We start from the raw sequence: 24,057 nt of genomic DNA, 5'->3' as shown, positions 1-24,057 counted from the left end.
ATTCACAGACTGACTAAGTTAGGAAATAATCTCATACAGCAACTGTGTTTAACCAGATAATATTCTCTTCAGTACGATGAAGAATTCAGAGCTACAACTCCTATTTTAACTAAATCCGAACTACTAACTTTCCACTCTAGCCCTTGGGATACAAACATGGGGAGACAAGGACAACCAAAGGAAACAAATGTTGGAGAATTAGACCAAAGCAGACCCATACACACACACACAAAAAACAACAACAAAAAACAACAACAACAACAAAAAACACCACGCATTAGTAACTGCTTATATACAATTTACTATACAGCAAGGATTAAAACTCCTAAAAATCCAGGTGCATTTAGAAGTATATGGGTTCTTTTTATCTGGTTTGGTGGGGAAACATTTTCACTACCACTTATCCACTCATTACTCAGAATGTTCCAACCAGATGAAACAGATGACAGTTCACAGAGTACATATCAAAGCTTTCTTTTTTTCAGATAGAACTATCAAAGAGCGTCCTCCCAGCATCACTCCAAAAATTCACATTGCCCATCAATAATAAAATTATGTAGAGATTTTTCCTCATTTTCTAACAGTTACACTTCACTTTGTTTTCATAAAGGATAAAAGAAAGCTAAGAAAATAGGGACCAAAGTCAAGATCATGTTGTTATATGCAGCATGGTGTTCTATTTGTTGCTATACTCAATTGCGGCTTGAGGACATCATACTGCATACAGTGCTGTTGCCAAAGGATGTAGTAAAATATTCTATTCACTGCTATCACTGTGCTTTTGCTGGAAGAAGATATGGCGTTCTTTTCAGTACCACAGCAGTGCTGCAACTATAAGATTTTCAGTTTTCACTTTGAGATATCCACTTAACTGTGAACTTGTTTTTCAAGACATTACATTTCTTTTGGGGCATGCATAGCAAAACAAACACTTCTTACACTTTATTCCATTCTGTGAGCAAACTGTGAAGTACTTTTTTATTATTATCATTTTTTTAGTTAAGAGTTTTAGCAGAAGACTACAGAATGATATATACTGGATATGCTGAAGACTGTAGTTTACCCTGCTAATATTAAAATGGAGTTATTTTTTACTGCTGATTAATATTTGAGTGTTCACTGCATACATCATAATGGCAAAATAGATGAACAAAGCTAAGGGGTAGCCATTTCTGCAATTGTTAATTCTCTCGTGTGATTTTATCATAATCTTTTATCTGACTTTTTTTTTTTTTTTAATTAAAGATAAGCACATGGAATTGTATTTCAAGCTTCCCATACCTCCATTTACTCCTTTCCACTCCTTGAAAAATTCTTGTCCTTAAATCTGAGAAGTTTACAATCTCAGTGTGCAATTCAAGAAATGGAGCACGTGTGTTTCCACTGACATTAGGAAACATTTGTTAGCTCATTATTTATGATGAGGATAATACGCAGAAGTCCAGTGATAATTTAATTCCACTAGACATTTGGCATTTTTACTATGTAGAGAAATCAAACAGCTGTAAAGTTTAATTAGAAGCCAGGCAGGTCTGTCTTTTTTTTTTCTTGCAATTTAGATAAGCACTCTAGACTTGTCTGAAGAAGTACTACCTGCTATGTGAAATCATTTCAACTATTATATCAGTGGCACTCCTCAGGTGCACTTCCAGCATTCACATCTGGAACTGCTGAAAAGCTTCAGTCAGCAATGCAAAACTGACAGGAGGAAAAAAAAAAGGATCAACAGTACTTAATCAACAGTTTTAATAAATTCAGGTCAGGAAACACGGAACCGCAGCCAAACCTTACAATGTGAAAGTGGAAGAAGATAATAACTGTTTATGGAAATTGAACTAGGACATTAACAAGAATAAATAACTGTTAGTTCCTATTGGCATGGAGTTCTCATTCAGCTTTCATTTTTATCAAAATAATGTGATCCATAAACTTCCACCTGTTCAGATGTCAGAACTTAAAATGAGATTACAACCCATGAATCTACTAAATAAATAAAAAAATCTGATGTTGGTGTATTGTCCAAAACAGATTTGTCTTGCTTTTCTTCATAGCAATATTCCTAAGCAATGGAAACAGTGTACTTAACTAATGGAAGAAAAAGCCTTGAAAAGACAGGCTTCCTGAGAAACACCACCTCTGTCAAAAGCCAGGACTTAATCTCTTAATTTTAGGTAGTTAGTAATTGAAGCCTTATTTTCTAATACTGTTTTACAACCAACTACAGACATACATTGACAATTATAATTGGGATAGGAAGTAGATATTTCAGAAGTCTTTTTTAATTATTATTATTTTTAAACCTTCTGATCCATAAAAACAGGAAAGTTTAGTCCAAATCCAACAAACAAAATCATTTAATTCTCCCTCACCTACATCCTTCATTTCCATTGCTATTTCTCCTCACTTGGCCTTGATTCACAAAGCTCATCTTTATTATATGAGTTTTATAGCCAAATCAAAGCTTATTTTGCAGATAAGCAAAAGGTTAATCAAAGGCTATTGGTCCAGTTCTTCATGCCATATCCATATAAACTATTTTAAAAGACATGTCCTAGTAGCACTCACTAGCATAAATAATTCTAAAGAAAAGTAAAATTACTGCACAGCTGCAAGACAGTGGGAGTCCTTTATATCTACAGACAAACTTATGCATAGCAGTGGGAAATTATTTCTTTTTTATTGACTATACGAAGTGATATCATTAACAAAAATACAAATTTCTGTTGGAAATTACATCACAACTGTTTTTTAGAAGTGTGATATTCAATAAGGGCTTCTCAGAATTTTCTCTCAAAATGCATCTGACTCACTATTACTGTACGGTGTGAGCAACTTAATGAACTGAAACAAACAAACAACACAACAGTGATCTACCCAAAATAAAGACAGTTGCATCAGACAGTTCATATATTCAGTCTGATTACTTGTTCCTAACTAGTTCCAGAACTAACATACAAATTAATTTAAAAAAAAAAAATAAAAAAAAAAAAAAAAATCAACCTAAACTAAACTTCCTAAACTAGAGGGTTTTTTGGAAGAGGGCAATAGAATGGAATATTCAATTGGTATAGAATAGAATAGGTACTAAGCATTACAAAATGTGCCTGGAATCAATAAAACAAAACAGTCAAAAAATAAATAAATAAAAAATAAAAATAAAAAAAATACCACCACTAAGAATTTGCTTCAGTATTTAGAAAAGGAAATAACTATTAGTATCTCATATTAGTATCTCAGGATCTCAGGTAAACTGGATGACATCTACTATTAAACCTTAAAAAATCCAGTTAACAAGATGGGAATGAAGAAAGGAAAAAAAATAAAACAAAAAAAACAAAACAAAAAAAAAAAAAAAACATAAGAGAAATCCTATTAGGGACACTGGCAAAATACACGGTTATATATATTAGATATCTAAAATATCAGCATTCCTCTTTTAATCATCATTTCAATCACTTAATGTTTGGATTGGCATAGCCACACTAGGGAGAAGAAAAAAAAAGAAACTACTGTTGGCAACAGCACTCATAGGCCATTGTCAAAGTATTTTCCATGCAGAGTTTAAAAAAAAAAAAAAAAAAGTTTGTAGCTAAGGAATCTGAGTCTCAGCAGCTTAATTCTACACTCCAGTTAAAAGTCTGGGCTTCAAGGGGTGACAAGTATGCAAGACAAGCAAGTAAAGCCATAAGAGTGGAGACCTTATAACAGGTACGAAGATACTATGATAGGAATCACTACAAACCCCCAAGGGAAGATAGATGAAAGGTTACTGCATTGCCTAAGGACTTAAAACGGCAATTTCGCCAAAAAAGAACGGAAAGGCAGTATTTCACAAACATAGACACTCTTTACTTTAAATAGAAAGAATGGTACATTAATTATTGTACACTTTAAGAAGGGATTGAAAGTATGGTACACTAATATGAAGAGTTTCCAGTATGATCAAGTGTGTTTATAGGAAAGCAGAAATTTACAAACGCAGAAATATTCACATTTCAGCCTATTCTATAGTCCCCCGGGGATATTTATTTTGGAAGATTACTATGAATAAAAAAATAAAAAATAAAAATAAATAAAAAATATAAAAATAAACTTTGTCTTTATACATAAGCTGCATACAGAAGAATTAAGCTTTGTCTCAACAGATCTGTAAGATTTATTTTTTCCCCCACTAACATCTACAGAAGCTGGGAAAATCCCTGAAATACACAGAAAATTAAATTCTACATAGTTTTATTACCTGATTAATAAACATTCAAGACTTCACTCCCAATTAAAATATAAATACTAATCTTAGGTATAATCCCAATTATTTCAGTACTTTACCCAATAATGAATACGATCTTATCACTACACTAACCTGACTTATCATCTAAAATTTATTTATATAAACCTGATATTATACAGACTCAACCAGAACCGTTTTGCACAGTAAAGGTGGTTCGCTCCATAACCCCCTTCTCGACAAACAGCCCATCCAGCCCCAAAACGAGGAAGAAACGCCGGGCCCGGAGCACGGGAAAACAACGAGTTCAGGACCACGGACAGCGGCACGGACCGAGCTGTGGGAACTGGACGGTAAAGGCCGGCACCGAGCGGCGATACCCGACCGAGCTTGTTGCACCTCGGGCAGAGCATTTACCCTGGGATAAGGACGGACAGGGGAAGAGAAAGACCTAGTCTTCATAGATGCTTCATGAGGGAAAGCCACCAGCACCCAGATCGCCGAATTCTGCAGCAATCAATTTAAACCTGTTCTCCTGCCTGCCTTTTCCCCCCCAAGAAAAGCAGAGGGGGAAAAAAATGGGGAAAAGAATGGCTGGTACAGACCTCCTCAATCCATGACTATTTAATGAAGCCAAATGAGAGATGCAGAGGTTAAGAACTGGAGGAGTAATGGATAGCAAATGCATTATGCCCAAAAGCTTTGACAGATTCAAAGAGATCCCCTTTTCCCATAGAGAGATGCTTACAAAACCCATTAGGAGAGCTCCCTTGGCTGCTGCCTGAGCAGTGGGGCACCCCGACCCCTTGAGGCACGCATACGCACAGAAAACCCAAACGCTGCCCGCAGATCTCCCCCCTACCCAGACACAGACCGGTGCGACGGGAGGGGAGAGAGAGCAGCCCACCGGAACGGATACCCGCCGATATTATTAGAAACCATCGGAGTGGGAAAAGCGGCGGAGTGCGGACTCCATCCACTCGTGCAGCCGCCCCCTTCCCTCTCTCGCTGCCTCCCTCCCTCCGCTAGCACAACGCGGAGACGATGCTGCGGGCCCGGATCGCACCGCGCCCCACCGCGAGGAGTCGGAGAAAGGGGGAAGGGAAGAGCGGGAGAAGGGCGATTTTCCGTGCGTGCCTTTGCATGGGAGGTGGCTCCGCGCCGGCGAGGTTCCCTCTGGGCAGCCCCTGCGCCCTTGACATGACAGCGGCGATCTGCCTCCTCTCTTCCTCGCTCAGCTGGCTCAGGTCTGCCTCCACGCCGGCCGGGACCAGGCGCTGCGAAGGAGCCGCGGGGCCGCCGCCATCCCCGGCCGCCGCCGCCCCTTCGAGCCCTTCGCCTCCTTCCAAGCTCGCCTCGTTGCCCATGGCCGCCGCGGCTCCCCGCTCTCCCCTCAGGAGCGAAGCGAGCGGAGGGCCACGCTCTTCAGTTGGTGCTCAAAGCTCCGCGGCCGCCACCACGGCCCCGCGCGGCGACAGCGGTACCAGCAGCAGCGGCGGTAGGAGCAGAAACACCAGCAAGAAGGAGGAGAAGGAGGAAGAGGCGCGGCGGGGCCGGGCTCGCTGCCTACTGCCAGGGAGGAGCGGCGCCACCACCCGCGCACCGCGCCGCACTCCACCGCCCCACGCAGCGCATGCTCCGGGCGGCTCCCCCCGCACGCACTCCACGCCCCGCCTTGTCCCGCGCCGCGGCCTTTAAAGCCGCCGCCGCCCTTAACGGCAACGTGTTCGGAGCGCGGGCCGTGGGGAGATGCTAGATCTGCAGGTGCTGCCGCTGCCCCTCTCTGCAAATAAGGATGCGTTACCAAGCTCGGGGGAGTTAAACCCGGCCAAAGCAGAAGGGGAGGGTGCAGCTGGAGGACGTTCATGCAAGCTTCCTTCCAGAGTAGGGCCAGCCAAAGTAGGTTGCTGAAGTTGTTGCTTGCACCCTTGTTCGGGTGCTTTATCCACAGACCTGCCAGGGATGCATTCCACATAATTGAGGGAAACATCAGAAACTGTCTGTCCCAAAGTTACAACCAGTAACCTTGCCACTAACCAAAGGAAGGCCTGCTAACAAGAACCCATCTGAGCCTGATGGTTCTGTTTATTTTTCATACACAGCACAGATCCCTCTAACTCGGCACCAATTGTATGGGGTGACAGAGCACTGAAACAGGCTACGCAGAAAGACTGTGGAGCCTCCTTCTGTGGAGATATTCAAGACCAGCCTGGACACCTATTTGTGTGACTTATTGTTAAGTACCTGCTTTAGGAGCAGGATTGGTCTTGATGGTCTCTTGAGCTCCCTTCCAACCCCTGCAATTATGTGATTCTGTGATATGATGGGAAGTCATGCTGCAAGCTTGATGGATCATGATTTGCCTGAGGTGGGCACATGCTGGCTTTTCCTTGTCCTTCATCTGCTTGGGTAGAACTCCCAGGAGGCTTTGCTTTGTAGCCTTTTCTGAAAGGGAAACAGCTAAATTAGGCTAACTGGATAGGAGTTCTCTGGTGGATTCCCTTCTTGCCTTTCTTGGAAGCAGGTGCAACACTTGCTTTCTTCTCTTGTCATTTAGGAAACTTTCCCAATGACCTTTTGAAAATGATAGAAAGTGACTCTGCTGTAGCATCAGCCAGCTTTCTCAGCATCCTTTGATCCAGCCCATCTCAGTCCCATGAGCTTCTACACATCCAAATGGTTTAATTGCTCCCTTACTGTATCTTGCTCTCTATTACATCAATAATGCTTCATTCCCAAATGCTTTGCTGCTTGGCTAAGGGACTTGGAGACTAGAAGTCAAATCTTACCCATAAAAGACATGTTGAAAAGCTACTAAGTACCTTACAGTTTATTTATCCTTTCTCATTCCTTTTATTGGGGGATTTTTTATTTCATTTTGTTTATTTATTTATTTATTTTCCAATAGCCAGATCCTCCCTGGAGATCCTACTAGGTTTTGGCTTTAGCCAACACACTGGTGTCATGGTTTTATGATTTTTGGTTACTGGTATTCCACATCACAACATCATGTAGTGCACTGGGAGTTAAAGTGTTAATGCTCCAGTTCCAGGTACCAGTCCGGAAGAGAAGAAGAACTACATTCCCCAGGGGCCTTTGCGGTCAGAAAGGAGATGTAACTCCTGGCAAGGTCACCTGATCAGGTTTTCTCTTTATCACTCTTTTCCTTTGCCTCCCCCTCACTGCTGCCCATCCTGACTGCACGCATGACTTCAGTGTCAGTGTAAGGCCTTCAGCTTTTTGGACAGTCTCACTCTCATAATATTTGAATTATTAGCTTCAAATCTAATTATATAGTATTATAGTGTGTTATCTTGCATTACGATGCCATATTTAGTAAATTAGTTTGTTTCTCCTCATATTGTTGCCGCTGTTTTTAGTTATTTTGGGGCCCCCTGTTTCCTTTTTCTAGAGGTGTGGATTTTGTGAAATCCCTCCTCCCCACTCATCATGGACCCAGGCTGAACCAGCCCATAAATATTCAAAATAATCAGCTAGATCTTCACAAATATCAATTGTTTTAGCTACAAGGATGTGACAACTTGCTTGTTTCCATTCCAATATTACCATTACTATCTTTCTGTAAAGCAGGCAAACATTTGATATGACCTCTGGAAGGATGCCATCCAAATATTTACAGATCATCTATATCTCAACAGAGACAGTTTTTATTTCTTTATGGTACTGGTTCACAGTAAATGATGAAACTAAGTACAGTTTTAGGCTTACTACTTCCCTCTCAAGTGACTTTTAAGTTACACTTCAAAAGGACAGCACAGAAGACAACACAATAAGACACACAGGGAAAATTCTCTAAGTGCAGAAGGATGAGTGTAAATGGATGACTGTTCATATAGGTTTCTAGGTAAAGACATCACAGAGGCCTGTAAAAGAGGAGTCACACAACACACTTGGACAAAGTCATATTTATCTGATATGTGAAGATCAAGGGTTTTTGGAGGCAAATATACACAAATGCACGCATCCTTATTCATTTAGCATGCAAGGATATTGTATACATACATATGAATAAATGTGAAAAGGAGTGCTGCATGAAAAAAGGCAAATGCATATCAAAGATGGAGAAAGAGGGATCTCATAGCTGAAAGCATTTGGTTTTATGATGTATACTAATGTAAGCATTCACACATATTTAAATATAAACTTAAACATCTTATGTGGAGAGTGGCATTCCTATTCCTTAGTTAGGTAGTCTGGAAGTTTAATATATTTCCAAATGATGATGATGATGATGATTATGATGATTATGATGATTATGATTATTAAGACAGAAATAATAAATTAGAATAAGTTTCTTTATTCAAAGACAAAATAGGTAACTAGAGCACTGACACATCTAGAAATCATGTTCTGTTTAAAAACAGATGGTGTATGTCAGATAGAGATGCAGACAAAACAAATGTGAACAAAACATTAAAATTCCTTGGAAAAAAACAGTTAAAAACAGGGAAAGAGCAGCTTTGCTGTTGCTTACTGGTAGAAGCTACATACACTGCTCCTGCTTCACTGTTAATGTGTTCTGAGATAGATAGAGAAAGACAGGAAAGAGACACAGAATACTGAGCTCATAAGGAGAGTCAAGTTGAGATATGACCTTCAGTGGGAAAATTCACAATTGTCTTCACCAAGGATGTGACTTTTAGATGATGATCTCATATATCTTAGGGATTTTTGTGAAAACTAACTCTTTCCACAGTTCCATGACACTTAACTTTTCTTTTGAAACAGCAAGAAATCAATTGTTATCTGCCCCAGAAGTTCCAGTGCACCCCATCATTTAGATATCTTTCTTTCTCCCTACACACTTCTCACTGTCCAGCTCTTCCATTTTGGTTCTTCTAGTGAAATTCACAAAATAATGAGGCATAGCACTCCATTATGTCAAAGACAGAGAAGTTAAAAAAAAAAAAAAAAATCAGTCTATTTCCTCAAATGTCATAATATCTGACCTGCAGGAAACAGGTTGGTGGTATTAGACCAAATTCTGATTATTCCATATATTCTGTATATTCTTAATCACAATCACTGGCAAATATGTTTAAAACCATTCAGAGATAAAACATTCTCTTAAAAAGTGCATTCAAATTAGAACTTCTCATATAAATTTAGAAGGAGAATATAGAAACAAGTTGCCTTTCCTTAGATAGCAGATAACGTAGAAAGGATAATCATGAGCAGAGGAGAACACAACTACCTTTTGTGGACTCACAGTTTTTGTATCTGTATGAATCCAAATTAAAACAGTACAATCTACAAATAGTGATACATGTTTGATCATCAATACATGATGTATTATTACCACTGAAATACAAGGGTGATATAAACTCATTTGGACTAAGGACTGAATAGTATTTGTAATACAGTACTTTCATCTGGGAATGAACCAGTTTGGTATGCAAACCAGATGCATCACCTCTCCAAAACAGTAAGTCCAAGGTGGAGTCAAGTAGGTAGAAGCAGCAGAAAGAGATTTGTTCATCTTTTGCCAGTGCTGAATCTGATCTAGGGCAAGTGAATTTCAGTGTGTAACTTCAGCACTACAAAGAGTGCTCTGAGTTAAATCACTGATTAACAACACTGGAGACATCTAGCCTTCTCATCAGTACCCTACTTAGTGTAGACACACTTCTTACATTTTAAGGGAGTGAAAAAGCCATTTTGAACATAGAATTTGAAGAAGTAATGCTAAGATCATTAAAAGAAAAGAACAAGAGGTCAGTTGCACCTTGACATGAGCTGCCAAAATGGGAAGGGATGGAAAACTCCTATAGCTTAATAATATGCCTGGCACAATGCTCAAGTAAAAGTGAAGAAAGAAGGTGTGTTAATCATAGCAATTTATGGGAGGCTGCACTGACCACTAACAAAAGCAGCTAGAATTTGGATAAGCATATTTTTAAAATTTAGCATGTTAATGACATAATACTCTAATGTATACAAGTACCTTGCTGTCACAGTGCCTCTATCAGAGTTACCTGCCCCATTTGAGAGATACAGACTGTTGAGGGTACTTGGAGTATAGAAGATAAGGCTAAGAAGCATCCATGAATTCATTCCATCTTCTATACAGAATGAAAACACAATACAATCAATAAATATATCTATAAAAATAAACGAAAATAAGGAATATCCTAGATGAATCAGTTGCCCAACTGTGTTTGCCTTCCTGTCCTCTTTACCATCTTGTAATTAAAGTGAGCACGTATTGCACTGGAGATAGAATAAGGGTGGTGAAAGAATGCAAAGTCACATTAAATCAATACACTGAATGGAATTCCAAAAACTTGATGAAGTTTCTAAAGAAGCTAAAACATATGATTCTTATACTGACAAACATTATGCAACATCTAGAAAGTTTTGTTTTGTTTTGTTTTGTTTTCAAATATGACAAGCACATTATGTCTATGCAAGCACATAAGCCAAAAGCACAGGATACATTAGAAAACTATACATCTGTATGTTCACCTGTAGAATTAGACAGACCACTGAAGCACTAAATTACTGGGAAGCTCATCAATGCAGGTTACGTGAGATTCCTATTAAGGAATGACAACAGATGCACACACAGTCTTCTCTAAATGGCTGCATACTCTAAAACAAGATCTTAAAGGAGGTAAAGTCTTCTTCTCACATAAGTACAAATCATGTATTAAAACAATCTTGTCTACAAGGTAGCCAAAACTTGGCTTAGAACTACCAAGCAAGCATTCAAGATCATGACAAATTTTCAGTCTTACCTTACTGGTCACCAGAACAACTAGTCATGGGTCATAACAAGCTACCTTGAAAAACACTGTCTGTTGACATTCCATTCAGACACATGCTACTTATCTCTCTCTATACGTAATTTTCCTTTTCATCACTTTGAAAATGCAGGTTGAGAATCTAAAGGAATAGTGACTTGGACTGTTCCAAAGATCCTGCAAAAAACACCCACTTAAGGAAAAAATACTAAAAGGATGAGTTTAATCTAAAAACACCCAGGTAAGAGATAACACCATGGACAGAATTATTTGCAAAAATCTGGTGCTCTTGAATTTCTGTTTACTTGGGATACTCTGACACAACGCCACTGACTGTATTATTCTATTTATTATTAAACAAACAATGTACGAACTACAGATATTTTAGTCTCATTTTCTTCAGTCCAGTCAGAACTGTAAATGTTCTTTGTCCAAGTGAGTATCCAGTGCATGGACACCTGTCTGAATTATCCTGGAAATCTTACAACCAGATTTGCTTTCTTAAACAAAACAAAAAGGTCTGCCAACTGCCTACGGCAAAACAATGCTGATAATGCTCACAATATGGGCTCCCACAGTAGAAATTAGTCACAATGTTAAAAATCTTGTGTTTATTTGCAGTTAGTACTCCTAATATACAAATAATGATCTGCATCTTGAACTGAGGATGGAACAAAAAACCCTTAATTTCAAGTCTTGTATTCTAAACCACCCACAACAACAACAGCATGCAGTTTTGGCCTGCTGTTCTCCAGTTGTTTTCTCTAATTTGAGTTCATCCAGCTGCAGCAGTTGAGTACAGCTCAAAGTGCTGCAAAAATCCTCATTAAGATCTCAACTTTAATTTACTTGTACCATGAGACTTTCTAAGCTGGGATTTTTACAATTAAGAGCAAAAAAGTCATTGACAAAGAATGTACGGAGTGATTTGAACCATCACTTGTATCAATTTATGATAGATCACATTAGAATAAAGTAACTGTTCAGTTTATTCATTTGGGTTTGCATCAGCAAGCATAACAATGACATTCTCAGGATCTGCCTCAGAGGACAGATATTGGTAAAATAATAAAGTTGTAAGTTTTAGTTGCCTTAGTAGTTCTCTCTTTTCAAGCCCAGAACACAGTGGGTACTTAAACTAAAAAACATAGCCCAAATAGAGGGAGGTCTGTTTAGTGTACTAGGAATTTGGTGAGAACACTTCATAAATCTGATGGCACAAATAAGCCACCATCAACTTCTCAGTTATGCCAACTCATAGGTATTTCCACTAAGTCCCAGTAAGTTAGTGTAAACATGCCTTCATTCTAGACTCTAGTTTCCACTGATCAAATTCTCAATTAAAATCAATCTGATGAAAGAAAGATTGAGTTGAATTCATTCTTAATGAAGTGCTGTATGATGTTATTTCTGAGCTTAAAGGTTAGTTACCATTCTTTGGGGTACTCTTCCATTTCCCCCCTTTTTCTTTCTTTTTTTTTTTTTTTTCTTTCTTTTTTCCCCCCTTTTTAATGGATATCCATATCCAGATTGCAAGAATATCTGATATGATATTGTAATGTAATTTCATTGGCAATGTTCAGCATAAAAGACAAAGACAAGAAATGGGAAAACTTACACATTGAGCACACACACCCTTACACAAACTCTAATGAGCAGCAGTTAATGGAGACTGGGAGGAAGCTTAGAACTCTTAGATCACTGATGGATGGGACTATCTCTAAGACATTCAACCAGCGCTTTGTAGTTTATAAGAACAGAGACAAGTTTATCATGAGTATTACAAGAAAAAAAAGGTATCATGTATTATTTGAAGTGGACTGTTGCAACATGCAAAACATTATAGTTGGCTTATGGAAAGAATCAATAACAGGGAAAGGGAGGGAGCAAAAACATGGGAAAAACAAGAAATGGAATAAAAATGTGGCCATTTTACATGTAAGCAGGCAGTCAGTCGGTACTTTTATCTGGCAAAACCATAAGCCTCACTGCTACAATCTGACTTATCATCTCACTATGTATGATTATTTTTCCTTGTGAATATACTGTTTGTGTGAGTGAGTGTGCAAGACAGTATCTGACATCAAGCTACTGGATGTGTTTGTGACAATGTTGGTGTCAAATGCTAACAATCTTCAAACCTCATTATCTGATGGGACAGAACAGAATCAGGCCCTTTTATATAAGCACTGGTTGTATTTATGTGGCTTATAGAAAGTCACTGTCTTCCCATCAGTGTTCATCTGTTTATCATGGTTATACTTCAGGATTGACTCAGTTTATGTGCTATGGTAACATATGCTTGTCCTTATTCAGTTGCATAAACATGTTATATTCTATGTAGGCATCAGCTGACAGTGTAAAGAGGTGCAGGTCTTCTACAAATCCTCAGTCATATCTGCCAGCCACGTGTGTATATCTGATACAGTAAGGCATAGTAAATAGAATTACACACCTACACATGGCCTTGTGACTCAAAGAGAGAGCAATATATACTTCAGAAAGCTAATCAGCTTGGTGTAAGCTCCCATTAACTGAACAAAAGCCAGAGAGCCAGCTTGCTTAAGATGTGGATGACTCTATGCTTTCAAACTGGATCTCAATTTAAGTGTCATATTGAAATGTAAAGCTTATAAACCTTTCTTATAAACATTATTTTATTATTCATTGCAAGCCCCTGGCCTATTCAGGTAAAACCTAGAGTTGAGAACAGATTTGAAGCTTTACTAAAAATGTCTTTGTAACAGCTTGGGGTAGGAAGGAAGAGGACAGTATGAACTATTCCAAGTTGAAGGAAATACCGGTTTTGAAAAAATGGTCAAGAAACTTTCAGTCTAGGGGGCAGAAAGACATTTTTATTGGAATGTTTTGAAGGTTCAGGAAATAATAGAATGGTTGTCCACAGCCCTATCAAGTACCATCACCTACAGCTGTTTGTCCATGACCATGTCCATATTGCTTTTGATTGTCTTCCAGGATGGAGACTTCTCTGTGGTCCTATAGTTCAGTGGGATACTGCTAAAAAACTTTGATGTTTTACACTAATATAACACTGAATATAGTCACAGGTATCTCTGTGATCTAACTGAGGTGTAAGAGCAGTAGCCACAACAACAGAAGAAAAGCCAGTCACTCCAGAGATTAGACTGTAGAACACTGGAAAACATACTACATAAAAATATCCAGTTCATTTGTCTTATTGATCAGATTATTACATAAATAAGACTATCTAGCTAAGTACATGTCTAAATCATGGAGAGTTTAAATTAATAGTAAATACTAATACAGCTGAACATAAGCCTTACCCACTCAGGCTCACCTATGCTTCTCTCTATTGCACATATTAACCTCTTGGATAAATTCTCATCAAGAGAAACAAAATTTCTACATTAAAAAAGCTCTCCCGTGTAGTGGAGAGATGCTTCCTGACAGTTCCTGAAGCCTTTTGTACTAATTCATGCAAAACAGTTCTGAAGACAGACCCACAATTTCAGCTAAAACAGATATTCTCTCCCACACAGACCCTTTCTTCTTTCAACTCACCCCTCCTCCTCCCATGCCCTGAAGTATCTTCATGTTGTTGTTCCTTCTATTTTTAATTCCCTTAACACCCATCCTACATTTAGAAAAATACAAGTGAAAATAAAATATAACTCAGAAGCCACAGAAAGATGAGAATCAAAGAGCAGCAGAGCACTCTGTCCAGGTTCCGCTGGGACAGGTGGGGTGTGACCTTACTGAGTTCTAAGCTTTTTCTACTACCATGTTGTATTTGACAGTCAGATCACAGAATCAGAGAATCACAGCATTGTAGGGGTTGGAAGGGACCTCTAGAGATCGAGTCCAACCCCCTGCCAAAACAGGCTCCCTATAACACGTCACACATTTAGGCATCCAGGAGGGTCTTGGATATCTCCAGAGAAGGAGACTCCACCACTTCCCTAGGCAGCCTGTTCTAGTGCTCCGTCACCCTCACCGTAAAGAAGTTCTTGCGCACATACGTGCCGAACTTCCTATGATGAAGTTTCAGACCATTTCCCCTAGTCCTGTCCCCATGCACTACTGAAAAGAGACCAGCCTCACCACTATGGCTCCCACACCTCAGGTATTTATAAAGCTGGATCAAGTCCCCTCTCAGCCTTCTTTTCTCAAGGCTAAACAGACCCAGTTCCCTAAGTCTCTCCTCACAGGGGAGATGCTCCAGGCCCTTCACCATCTTTATGGCCCTCCGCTGCACTCTTTCTAAGAGTCGCTGCCCAGAACTGGACACAGTATTCCAGATGAGGCCTCTACAGGGCAGAGTAGAGGGGGAGGATCACGTCCCTTGACCTGCTGGCCATGCTCTTTATAATGCACCCCAGTATGCCATTGGCCTTTTTAGCTACAAGGGCACACTGCTGGCGACCAGACCATACCACATTAGCCACTGGTAACCTTTCCTTATGAAATTTTACTTCTGTTCCATGCTATCTGCCTGACGTAATTCCAGAGATGAATTCAGTTTCATTTGCAGGTATGCACACTCATCGTCTCATTTTTCCAGGTTTCATCTTTGGGAATCAATATTTCATCATTTCATCCCATTCCCGAGGGACCGGAATTGTGGAACTCAGAGACGACTCAGTATGAGTTAACAACTGAGTACAACTTTATTACTGCGCAAACAACCTTTTATACCCCAACCGCAGTCGTGGCATAATACCATTGGATAACCCAGACATGGCACAACAAATGGCTGGCTGCCTTCTACTCAACAGTTCAACAACACCCTGACACCGTGACAACTCGGGACGCTCGATGCCAAGTCTCTGCACCTCTGCCCCTCTCACTCTCCAAGCCTGCTCACAAGGCCATAATGTCCTTGAAGCCATCATGTCCTTCCTGTTCTCCCAAACAACTCCCAACACCAAACGAGTTTGCAGGGATCAGACTTTTGGAATTTAATTTGGGATGACACATGAGGAGCAGAGTATCCACAGTCCGGGTCACCCAACTTTCTTTTTGTGATTGCTCTGGGGGATTCCGCTCTGCTTTGTAAAGGGAGACCCCGGGAGCTCAGTCCGGCCACGTGCCTCAGAGCAGGGCCGATGCTGCGGCCATGGAGGCCCAGGGCAGCTGAGGGGGGCCGAAGGGTGGGGCCGAAGGGTGGGGCTGGGGCGTCTGTGCCGTCACAGCGCGTCACAATGCGGGGCTGGCATCGAGGCCATCAGCAGGCAGCGCTGCTCCACTTTGGCCTGGGCCAGCGGTGAGTGCAGCAGCAGGGGGAAGGCTGTGCTGGGCCGGGCGCAAACAGCGGCCCGCGAGGGCTTCGGGGGCCTGCAGTGCCGGCAGCGAGCGCTCAGGGGAGCCTGTGAGCGGCTCTCGGGGCAGTCAGCAACAGCGCCGGCCTCGGCCCCCGCTGCCTCCCAGCTCCCTCGGCCTCGCTGACCTGACCCCAGGGGCTGCGGTTCCTGGACCCGCTCCCCCAGCCGTGCGCGAGCTCCCACCCAACCCCACTGACCTCCCCTCTCTCATCTCTTCTAGATCATGGCTTTGGCGTTTTTCTTCGCCTTGTTGGCGCAGAGAGTGGCTTTCGTCCGTGAGCTTGAACGCATGCGTCAGCATGAGGTGTTTCTGCAAGAGCAGATGATCAAGCTCATACAATTAGGAGAGAGGAACATGAAGAAGAGCAGGGTGTATAGTCAAGCCTTGCTCTTCGCAGTGTTGCCTTACTGGAAGGTTTGCAGTGTTCTTTGCATTCTCTTCCTTCTGCTCTGGTTCACATGGAAGATCTATAAAAAGTTCCAGAGAGTTGAAGACAGAGGTGATGAGGAGAGCTCCAGCACTGTGGAGGAGCAGCAGGAGGAGCAGCAGGAGCTGGAGGTGCAGCAGGAGGAAGCGGAAGAGGAGAAGAATCATCTTTTCTTTGCTGATGCGCTCTGGCCAAACCAAATTCATCGAGAGAACTGTGAGCAGATACTCCACCTGTTTGGTCGCCTCATCAAATTATGCCGGTATCTCGTATCAGATACTTTCTATCCAGTGCCAGAGCGCCCCATCGGGGTGGGCAGTGCCTATGAAGGCTGGTGTCCCCCTGAGAATGAACCCATCTTCTGCCTGCTTGTGCCCCTGTCGGCCCCACGTGGGCATGTTTTCTGCCTCGATCTGGGCGCCACAGGGGAACTGCCAGCAAGGAACTCCCGTATTCGTGTAGATCTGGTATGCACGTGCGGGAAGGAGCAGGAGATGGGCATGCGGTGCTTCCTCCACGCCTCCAAGGAAGAGCTGGAAAGTCAGCACCCCAGCCTACTGTATGACTTCTGCACTGACTCCTACCTAGATGTGGTGAAGACTGCCCGCTGGTTCCAGGTGCTGATCAGATGCGCCTGGAAATGCATGCCTGAGTCAGCAACATGCAGCATGAATGTGGTGCTGTCCAGGCGCTCCTGCAGGCTTCATCTGACAGATCTCCACAAAACAGCCTTCGTCGTTGAGATCATGTTTGGTGTACAGCAAGACCATACAGACATCTTTCTGAGCAGCCAGGAGACAGAGGCTGCTGATACCCCCAGCACAACCTGGCCACAGAGTTGTGCAGTGGCAGAGGCAAAGTTATTCCAGCATATTGCCGCCCATGACCAGGGGAACACTTCCTACCTCAAATACGTGCAAGCGGGTGCCCACATCCTGGCGGGGCACATCTTTTCTTCCTACCAACTGAGGACCGTGCTCATGCACCTCCTGACTACCATCCCTTTGGAAAGCTGGCATGGGAAGTATTTCCTGCAGCGGATGGATGACATCTTGCTCTACCTGCGCTGCTGCGTGGAGGAGAAACGTCTCAATCATTTCCTTATAGGAAATGAGGATGTGCCTGCAGAGATTATCTTGCCGCAGCAATTCCGAGCATCCCAACCGCTCAACCTCCTCCAGTACCTGGTGCAGGATCCAGACAGTCATGAACAGGCGCTGCAGGAGTTGGAGGAGCTGCAGGATCGGCTCACAAACCTGCTGATGTATGGGAAATGAGAGATGCCCACTTGTCCCACAGACGAGCACTCTGGACATGGAGAAGACAACACTCAGCAGGCAGTGGGAATTGCTCCCAAATGTTTTCTCCAGAGCAAACCAACAGTGCGGTAGCCAGAGTGCTGAACTGAATATGCACAAGGGAGCAGCTGGTGTGAGACAATGCTGTCCTTCCTCCACCACCCTGAGGACCACCTGGGGAAAGAGGAGATGCTCAGCCTCCTACCAACTCTCCAGGATATGGAGAAAACTGCAACCTGGTTCCGGGACTGGTGAGAGAAGCCTGGATAGCTATGCCTCAACTGACAACAGTGCAGCACGAGTTGCAGCCCTCCGTCTGCTTCTGCAAGCTCCAGCTGACAACCATCTCTTGCAGAGTCCTCTGGATTGAGCTCAGGCTCGGGGTACAGCAAGAGGACTTGGACACATTTCTGTCCTTTGAGTAGGCAGGGGCTCTTGATAGCAGCAGCAGCACGAGGAGGCCGCAGAGATGTGCTGCAGCAGAGACAAACTTCTTTGGGAAACAGACACTACAGCAGGCTACGTCTGATGGACTTCAAAAGAAGCTGCTTACTTACGGCAGCTTTTGGAGTATAGCAAGACCATGAAGACATCTATCCGAGCAGCCAGGAGACAGAGACAGCAACACCCGTATCCTGGTAGCCACCGGAATTTCTACCTATGCCATGTTAGTCCAGCCTTTAGATTCTGGGACCACATGGAGTGAAGAGAAATCATCTTTGACCACACTGAAAATATAGTTAATGTAGATCAGAAAATGCATATTACTAAAACATATACATCAATACTCCATCGATGTATATGTTTTAATAATATACATAGGTATTCCATCCATGTATATGTTTTAATAGTTTACATAGATATTTCATCCATGTATATGTTTTAATAAAATTTAATAAAAATTAAAAAACAAACAAAACTAGTGGTATACGTGCCCTTCTTTTGGTGAAACTAATGCGCCAGCTTTGGGACACCGGTGGATGGCAAGCTGGACACAAGCCAGCAATATGTCCTCATAGCCTAGGAAGCCAGTTGTATCATGGGCTGCATCTAAAGCAGTTGTCAGCAGGTCAGAGAGGGAATCCTGCCCCTCTGCTCTGGGCTGGTGAGACCTCATCTGGATAGTGCGTGCAGATGGGGCGTCCTCAGTACAGGAGAAATGTGGACCTGTTGGAGTGCATCCAGAGGAGGGCCACAAAAATGATCCAAGGAATGGAACAGCTTCCTTCAAGGACAGACTGGTAGAGCTGGGAGCTGTGCAGAGCTGGAGAGGAGACAACTCCATGGAGAGCTGAGAGCAGCCTTTCGGTATCTACGAGACTGCTGTAAGAAAGAAGGGGACAGACTCTTTCGGATGGCCTGATGTGATAGGACATAGCAAATAGTTTAAAGTAAGAGAGAGAAGATTTAGACTGTGTCATAGTTTTGTGGTGCTGCTGTCAATATTCCACATCATAACATCATGTGCAGTATGGATCATCCATACTCCAGTTCCGTAGAATGGTAGGTGAGCACTCCCAGGTGCTCAGCTCTCGGAGAAGAACTACATATCCCAGAGGACGCCACGGCCAGAGATAAGTCACGGGAGGAGGACATATATAATCTCACTCTCAGGCTGGAACTCTCTCTCTCTCGGACTCTCAGGGAGTGAGAAGCATTCCTGCCGTGTCGCCTAGACTTCACAGTAGGCCTCTCGGTTTTCGGGGACTCTCTCTCTCTCTGTTTTGTTCGATTTATTAGCCTCAATCAATATGATATTCCGATATCATATTTAGTAAAATAAGTTTTCCTCCTTAGATTGCTGCCACTGTTTTATTTTCCCTTCCTTTCCGGGGCCCCGGGAGGGGAGGGAGGGAAGGCCCTACGGGGCGGCTGCCCTGTCACGGATACAGGTAAATCTAGGTAATCCGTGACAGACTGGATATGAGAAATAATGTTTCCTTACAATAATGGAAATGAAGCACCGGCACAGGTGGCAAATGCCCAGACCCTGGAAACAACCAAAACAACAAGGCAGACCACTGTGAAATGTAGACTGTGTTTTTGCAGTGGAAATTTCCAGTATTTTTGTATGTAGTATTGGTAAGTTGCCTTTCAAAAAGAAAGATCCTGAACAGTCTAAAGTTGAGACTGGGGCATTCTGACCTGAGTAGAACTGGCAAAGGCAGTAGGTAAGGTAATTATAGAGGCTAAGGGAGAGTCGGGTACAGGACAGAATAAGTGTGCTAATTTTTGAGAATATTTTCTTCCTGATGCCATAAAAAGTACATAACATCCCTAAAAACAATGGACTGGTAACAGACATTGTATGGAAATGTAAGGTAGCAACAGTGTCAGAAGACTGTGAGCCTGAGACACTCAACCAATGAATGGCATGAGAGGTTTTACCTGCATTAGATCCAGGGTATATTAACCTGTGGATTTCACTGGGGGTTGTGCACCCATTATTGCAATAATGAATAAACTGCTCTTCACAGAGATCTCTGCCTGATTAGAAATTTTTGATTTGGAGCATGTTTCTCACACCACCTGCTCAAGCTATAGGTGTTCCTGTTCAATGCAAAGGAATTGAACCAGATGGCCTTTAAAGATCTTTTCCTCCCTGAAATGATTTTTTTTTTTTTTTTTTTTTTTTTTTTTAAATCATTCTACGCCTGTGCCTATCAAGTTCTCATCAGCAAACACCTGAGTGACAAAGCCTTGGGCTCATGTGAGTACCTGCATCTGTGTTAGATCCACAGTTCACTCTTCTCGTAAAGACACTATTACTGTGTTTCATCTGGGAGGTGTTGTCTGGGAGCTTTTTATATTTGGATGACATTGGTGATCCCAAACCTTGACAAAGGAAGATTATCGGTTACTGCCTTTTTGGCTGCCGTAACCTGAAGAAAGCTTAGGTGCCATTTTGCCCAACATACATTTTCCCACATTGTCACAGAACAGACACTCTTTCAGGACCTCAGAGAAGGCAAAACATAGACAAAACTCAAGATGGACAGATACACTTTATTTACCGCAGTGCAGATAGGCTGAAACACACTCATCTCGGAGATCCCACTCTTGAGTCAAGAAGTCACAGCATTGTAGGGCTTGGAAGGGACCTCTAGAGATCATCGAGTCCAACCCCCTGCCAAAGCAGGCTCCCTACACCACGTCACACATGTAGGCGTCCAGGTGGGTCTTGAATATCTCCAGAGAAGGAGACTCCACCACTTCCCTGGGCAGCCTGTTCCAGTGCTACGTCACCCTCACCGTAAAGAAGTTCTTGCACACATTTGTGCGGAACTTCCTATGATGAAGTTTCAGCCCATTGCCCCTAGTCCTGTCCCCATGCACTACTGAAAACAGACCAGCCTCACCACTATGGCTCCCACACCTCAGGTATTTATAAAGCTGGATCAAGTCCCCTCTCAGCCTTCTTTTCTCAAGGCTATACAGACCCAGTTCACTTAGTCTCTCCTCATAGGGGAGATGCTCCAGGTCCTTCACGATCTTTGTGGCCCTCCGCTGCACTCTTTATAAGAGATCCCTGTCACTCATTGTCTCATTTTTCCAGGTTTCATCTTTGGGAATCAATATTTCATCATTTCATCCCATTCCTGATGGAGCAGGATTGTGGAACTCAGAGACGACTCAGTATGAGTTAACAACTGAGTACAACTTTATTACTGCGCAAACAACCTTTTATACCCCAACTGCAGTCGTGGCATAATACCATTGGATAACCCAGACATGGCACAACAAATGACTGGCTGCCTTCCACTCAACAGTTCAACAACACCCTGACACCGTGACAACTCGGGACGCTCAATGCCAAGTCTCTGCACCTCTGCCCCTCACACTCTCCAAGCCTGCTCACAAGGCCATAATGTCCTTGAAGCCATCATGTCCTTCCTGTTCTCCCAAACAACTCCCAACACCAAACGAGTTTTCAGGGATCAGACTTTTGGAATTTAATTTGGGATGACACATGAGGAGCAGAGTATCCACAGTCCGAGTCACCCAACTTTCTTTTTGTGATTGCTCTGGGGGATTCCGCTCTGCTTTGTAAAGGGAGACCCCGGGAGCGCAGTCCGGCCACGTGCCTCAGAGCAGGGCCGATGCTGCGGCCATGGAGGCCCAGGGCAGCTGAGGGGGGCCGAAGGGTGGGGCCGAAGGGTGGGGCTGGGGCGTCTGTGCCGTCACAGCGCGTCACAATGCGGGGCTGGCATCGAGGCCATCAGCAGGCAGCGCTGCTCCACTTTGGCCTGGGCCAGCGGTGAGTGCAGCAGCAGGGGGAAGGCTGTGCTGGGCCGGGCGCAAACAGCGGCCCGCGAGGGCTTCGGGGGCCTGCAGTGCCGGCAGCGAGCGCTCAGGGGAGCCTGTGAGCGGCTCTCGGGGCAGTCAGCAACAGCGCCGGCCTCGGCCCCCGCTGCCTCCCAGCTCCCTCGGCCTCGCTGACCTGACCCCAGGGGCTGCTGTTCCTGGACCCGCTCCCCCAGCCGTGCGCGAGCTCCCACCCTGCCTCACTGACCTCCCCTCTCTTATCTCTTCCAGATCATGGCTTTGGCGTTTTTCTTCGCCTTGTTGGCGCAGAGAGTGGCTTTCGTCGGTGATGTGTTGGATGCAGAAACGCTTGAACGCATGCGTCAGCATGAGGTGTTTCTGCGAGGGCAGATGATCAAGCTCATAGAATTAGAAGAGAGGAACATGAAGAAGAGCAGGGTGTATAGTCAAGCCTTGCTCTTCGCAGTGTTGCCTTACTGGAAGGTTTGCAGTGTTCTTTGCATTCTCTTCCTTCTGCTCTGGTTCACATGGAAGATCTATAAAAAGTTCCAGAGAGTTGAAGACAGAGGTGATGAGGAGAGCTCCAGCACTGTGGAGGAGCAGCAGGAGGAGCAGCAGGAGCTGGAGGTGCAGCAGGAGGAAGCGGAAGAGGAGAAGAATCATCTTTTCTTTGCTGATGCGCTCTGGCCAAACCAAATTCATCGAGAGAACTGTGAGCAGATACTCCACCTGTTTGGTCGCCTCATCAAATTATGCCGGTATCTCGTATCAGATACTTTCTATCCAGTGCCAGAGCGCCCCATCGGGGTGGGCAGTGCCTATGAAGGCTGGTGTCCCCCTGAGAATGAACCCATCTTCTGCCTGCTTGTGCCCCTGTCGGCCCCACGTGGGCATGTTTTCTGCCTCGATCTGGGCGCCACAGGGGAACTGCCAGCAAGGAACTCCCGTATTCGTGTAGATCTGGTATGCACGTGCGGGAAGGAGCAGGAGATGGGCATGCGGTGCTTCCTCCACACCTCCAAGGAAGAGCTGGGAAGTCAGCACCCCAGCCAACTGTATGACTTCTGCACTGACTCCTACCTAGATGTGGTGAAGACTGCCCGCTGGTTCCAGGTGCTGATCAGATGCGCCTGGAAATGCATGCCTGAGTCAGCAACATGCAGCATGAATGTGGTGCTGTCCAGGCGCTCCTGCAGGCTTCATCTGTCAGATCTCCACAAAACAGCCTTCGTCGTTGAGATCATGTTTGGTGTACAGCAAGACCATACAGACATCTTTCTGAGCAGCCAGGAGACAGAGGCTGCTGATACCCCCAGCACAACCTGGCCACAGAGTTGTGCAGTGGCAGAGGCAAAGTTATTCCAGCATATTGCCGCCCATGACCAGGGGAACACTTCCTACCTCAAATACGTGCAAGCGGGTGCCCACATCCTGGCGGGGAACATCTTTTCTTCCTACCAACTGAGAACCGTGCTCATGCACCTCCTGACTGCCATCCCTTTGGAATGCTGGCATGAGAAGTATTTCCCGCAGCGTATGGATGACATCTTGCTCTACCTGCGCTGCTGCGTGGAGGAGAAATGTCTCAATCATTTCTTTATAGGAAATGAGGATGTGCCTGCAGAGATTATCTTGCCACAGCAATTCCGAGCATCCCAACCGCTCAACCTCCTCCAGTACCTGGTGCAGGATCCAGACAGTCATGAACAGGCGCTGCAGGAGTTGGAGGAGCTGCAGGATCGGCTCACAAGCCTGCTGATGTATGGGAGATGA

General features: G+C 43.7%; 3 protein-coding genes across 8 annotated transcripts in view; 2 read left to right on the top strand and 1 right to left on the bottom strand.

Moving 5' to 3' along the window:
- Positions 1–5,739, bottom strand: part of PCLO (piccolo presynaptic cytomatrix protein) — a 313,514-nt gene extending 307,775 nt beyond the window's left edge. For all 6 annotated transcript variants that reach the window (XR_011902652.1, XM_072327118.1, XM_072327119.1 and 3 more), the window contains exon 1: positions 5,363–5,739. Coding sequence is in view for 5 of the 6 variants with exons in the window: in XM_072327118.1 (XP_072183219.1) it covers positions 5,363–5,592 (230 nt within the window). In the remaining variant the exon portion in view is untranslated. The remainder of the gene's footprint in view (positions 1–5,362) is intronic.
- Positions 5,740–16,515: 10,776 nt separating this feature from the next.
- LOC140247342 (inositol 1,4,5-trisphosphate receptor-interacting protein-like 1) lies at positions 16,516–17,997 on the top strand. The gene has a single exon (XM_072326920.1). The coding sequence runs from the start codon at positions 16,516–16,518 to the stop codon at positions 17,995–17,997; it is 1,482 nt and encodes a 493-aa protein (XP_072183021.1).
- A 4,560-nt stretch (positions 17,998–22,557) lies between these two features.
- Positions 22,558–24,057, top strand: LOC140265513 (inositol 1,4,5-trisphosphate receptor-interacting protein-like 1). The gene has a single exon (XM_072361511.1). It carries the CDS (start codon positions 22,558–22,560, stop codon positions 24,055–24,057), a length of 1,500 nt encoding a protein of 499 aa, XP_072217612.1.

This window comes from Excalfactoria chinensis, chromosome 1, assembly GCF_039878825.1.
Source record: "Excalfactoria chinensis isolate bCotChi1 chromosome 1, bCotChi1.hap2, whole genome shotgun sequence".
NCBI classification, from domain to species: domain Eukaryota; kingdom Metazoa; phylum Chordata; class Aves; order Galliformes; family Phasianidae; genus Excalfactoria; species Excalfactoria chinensis.
Note: the sequence above shows the minus strand (reverse complement) of the source record. Positions and strands in the feature narration are given on the sequence as shown.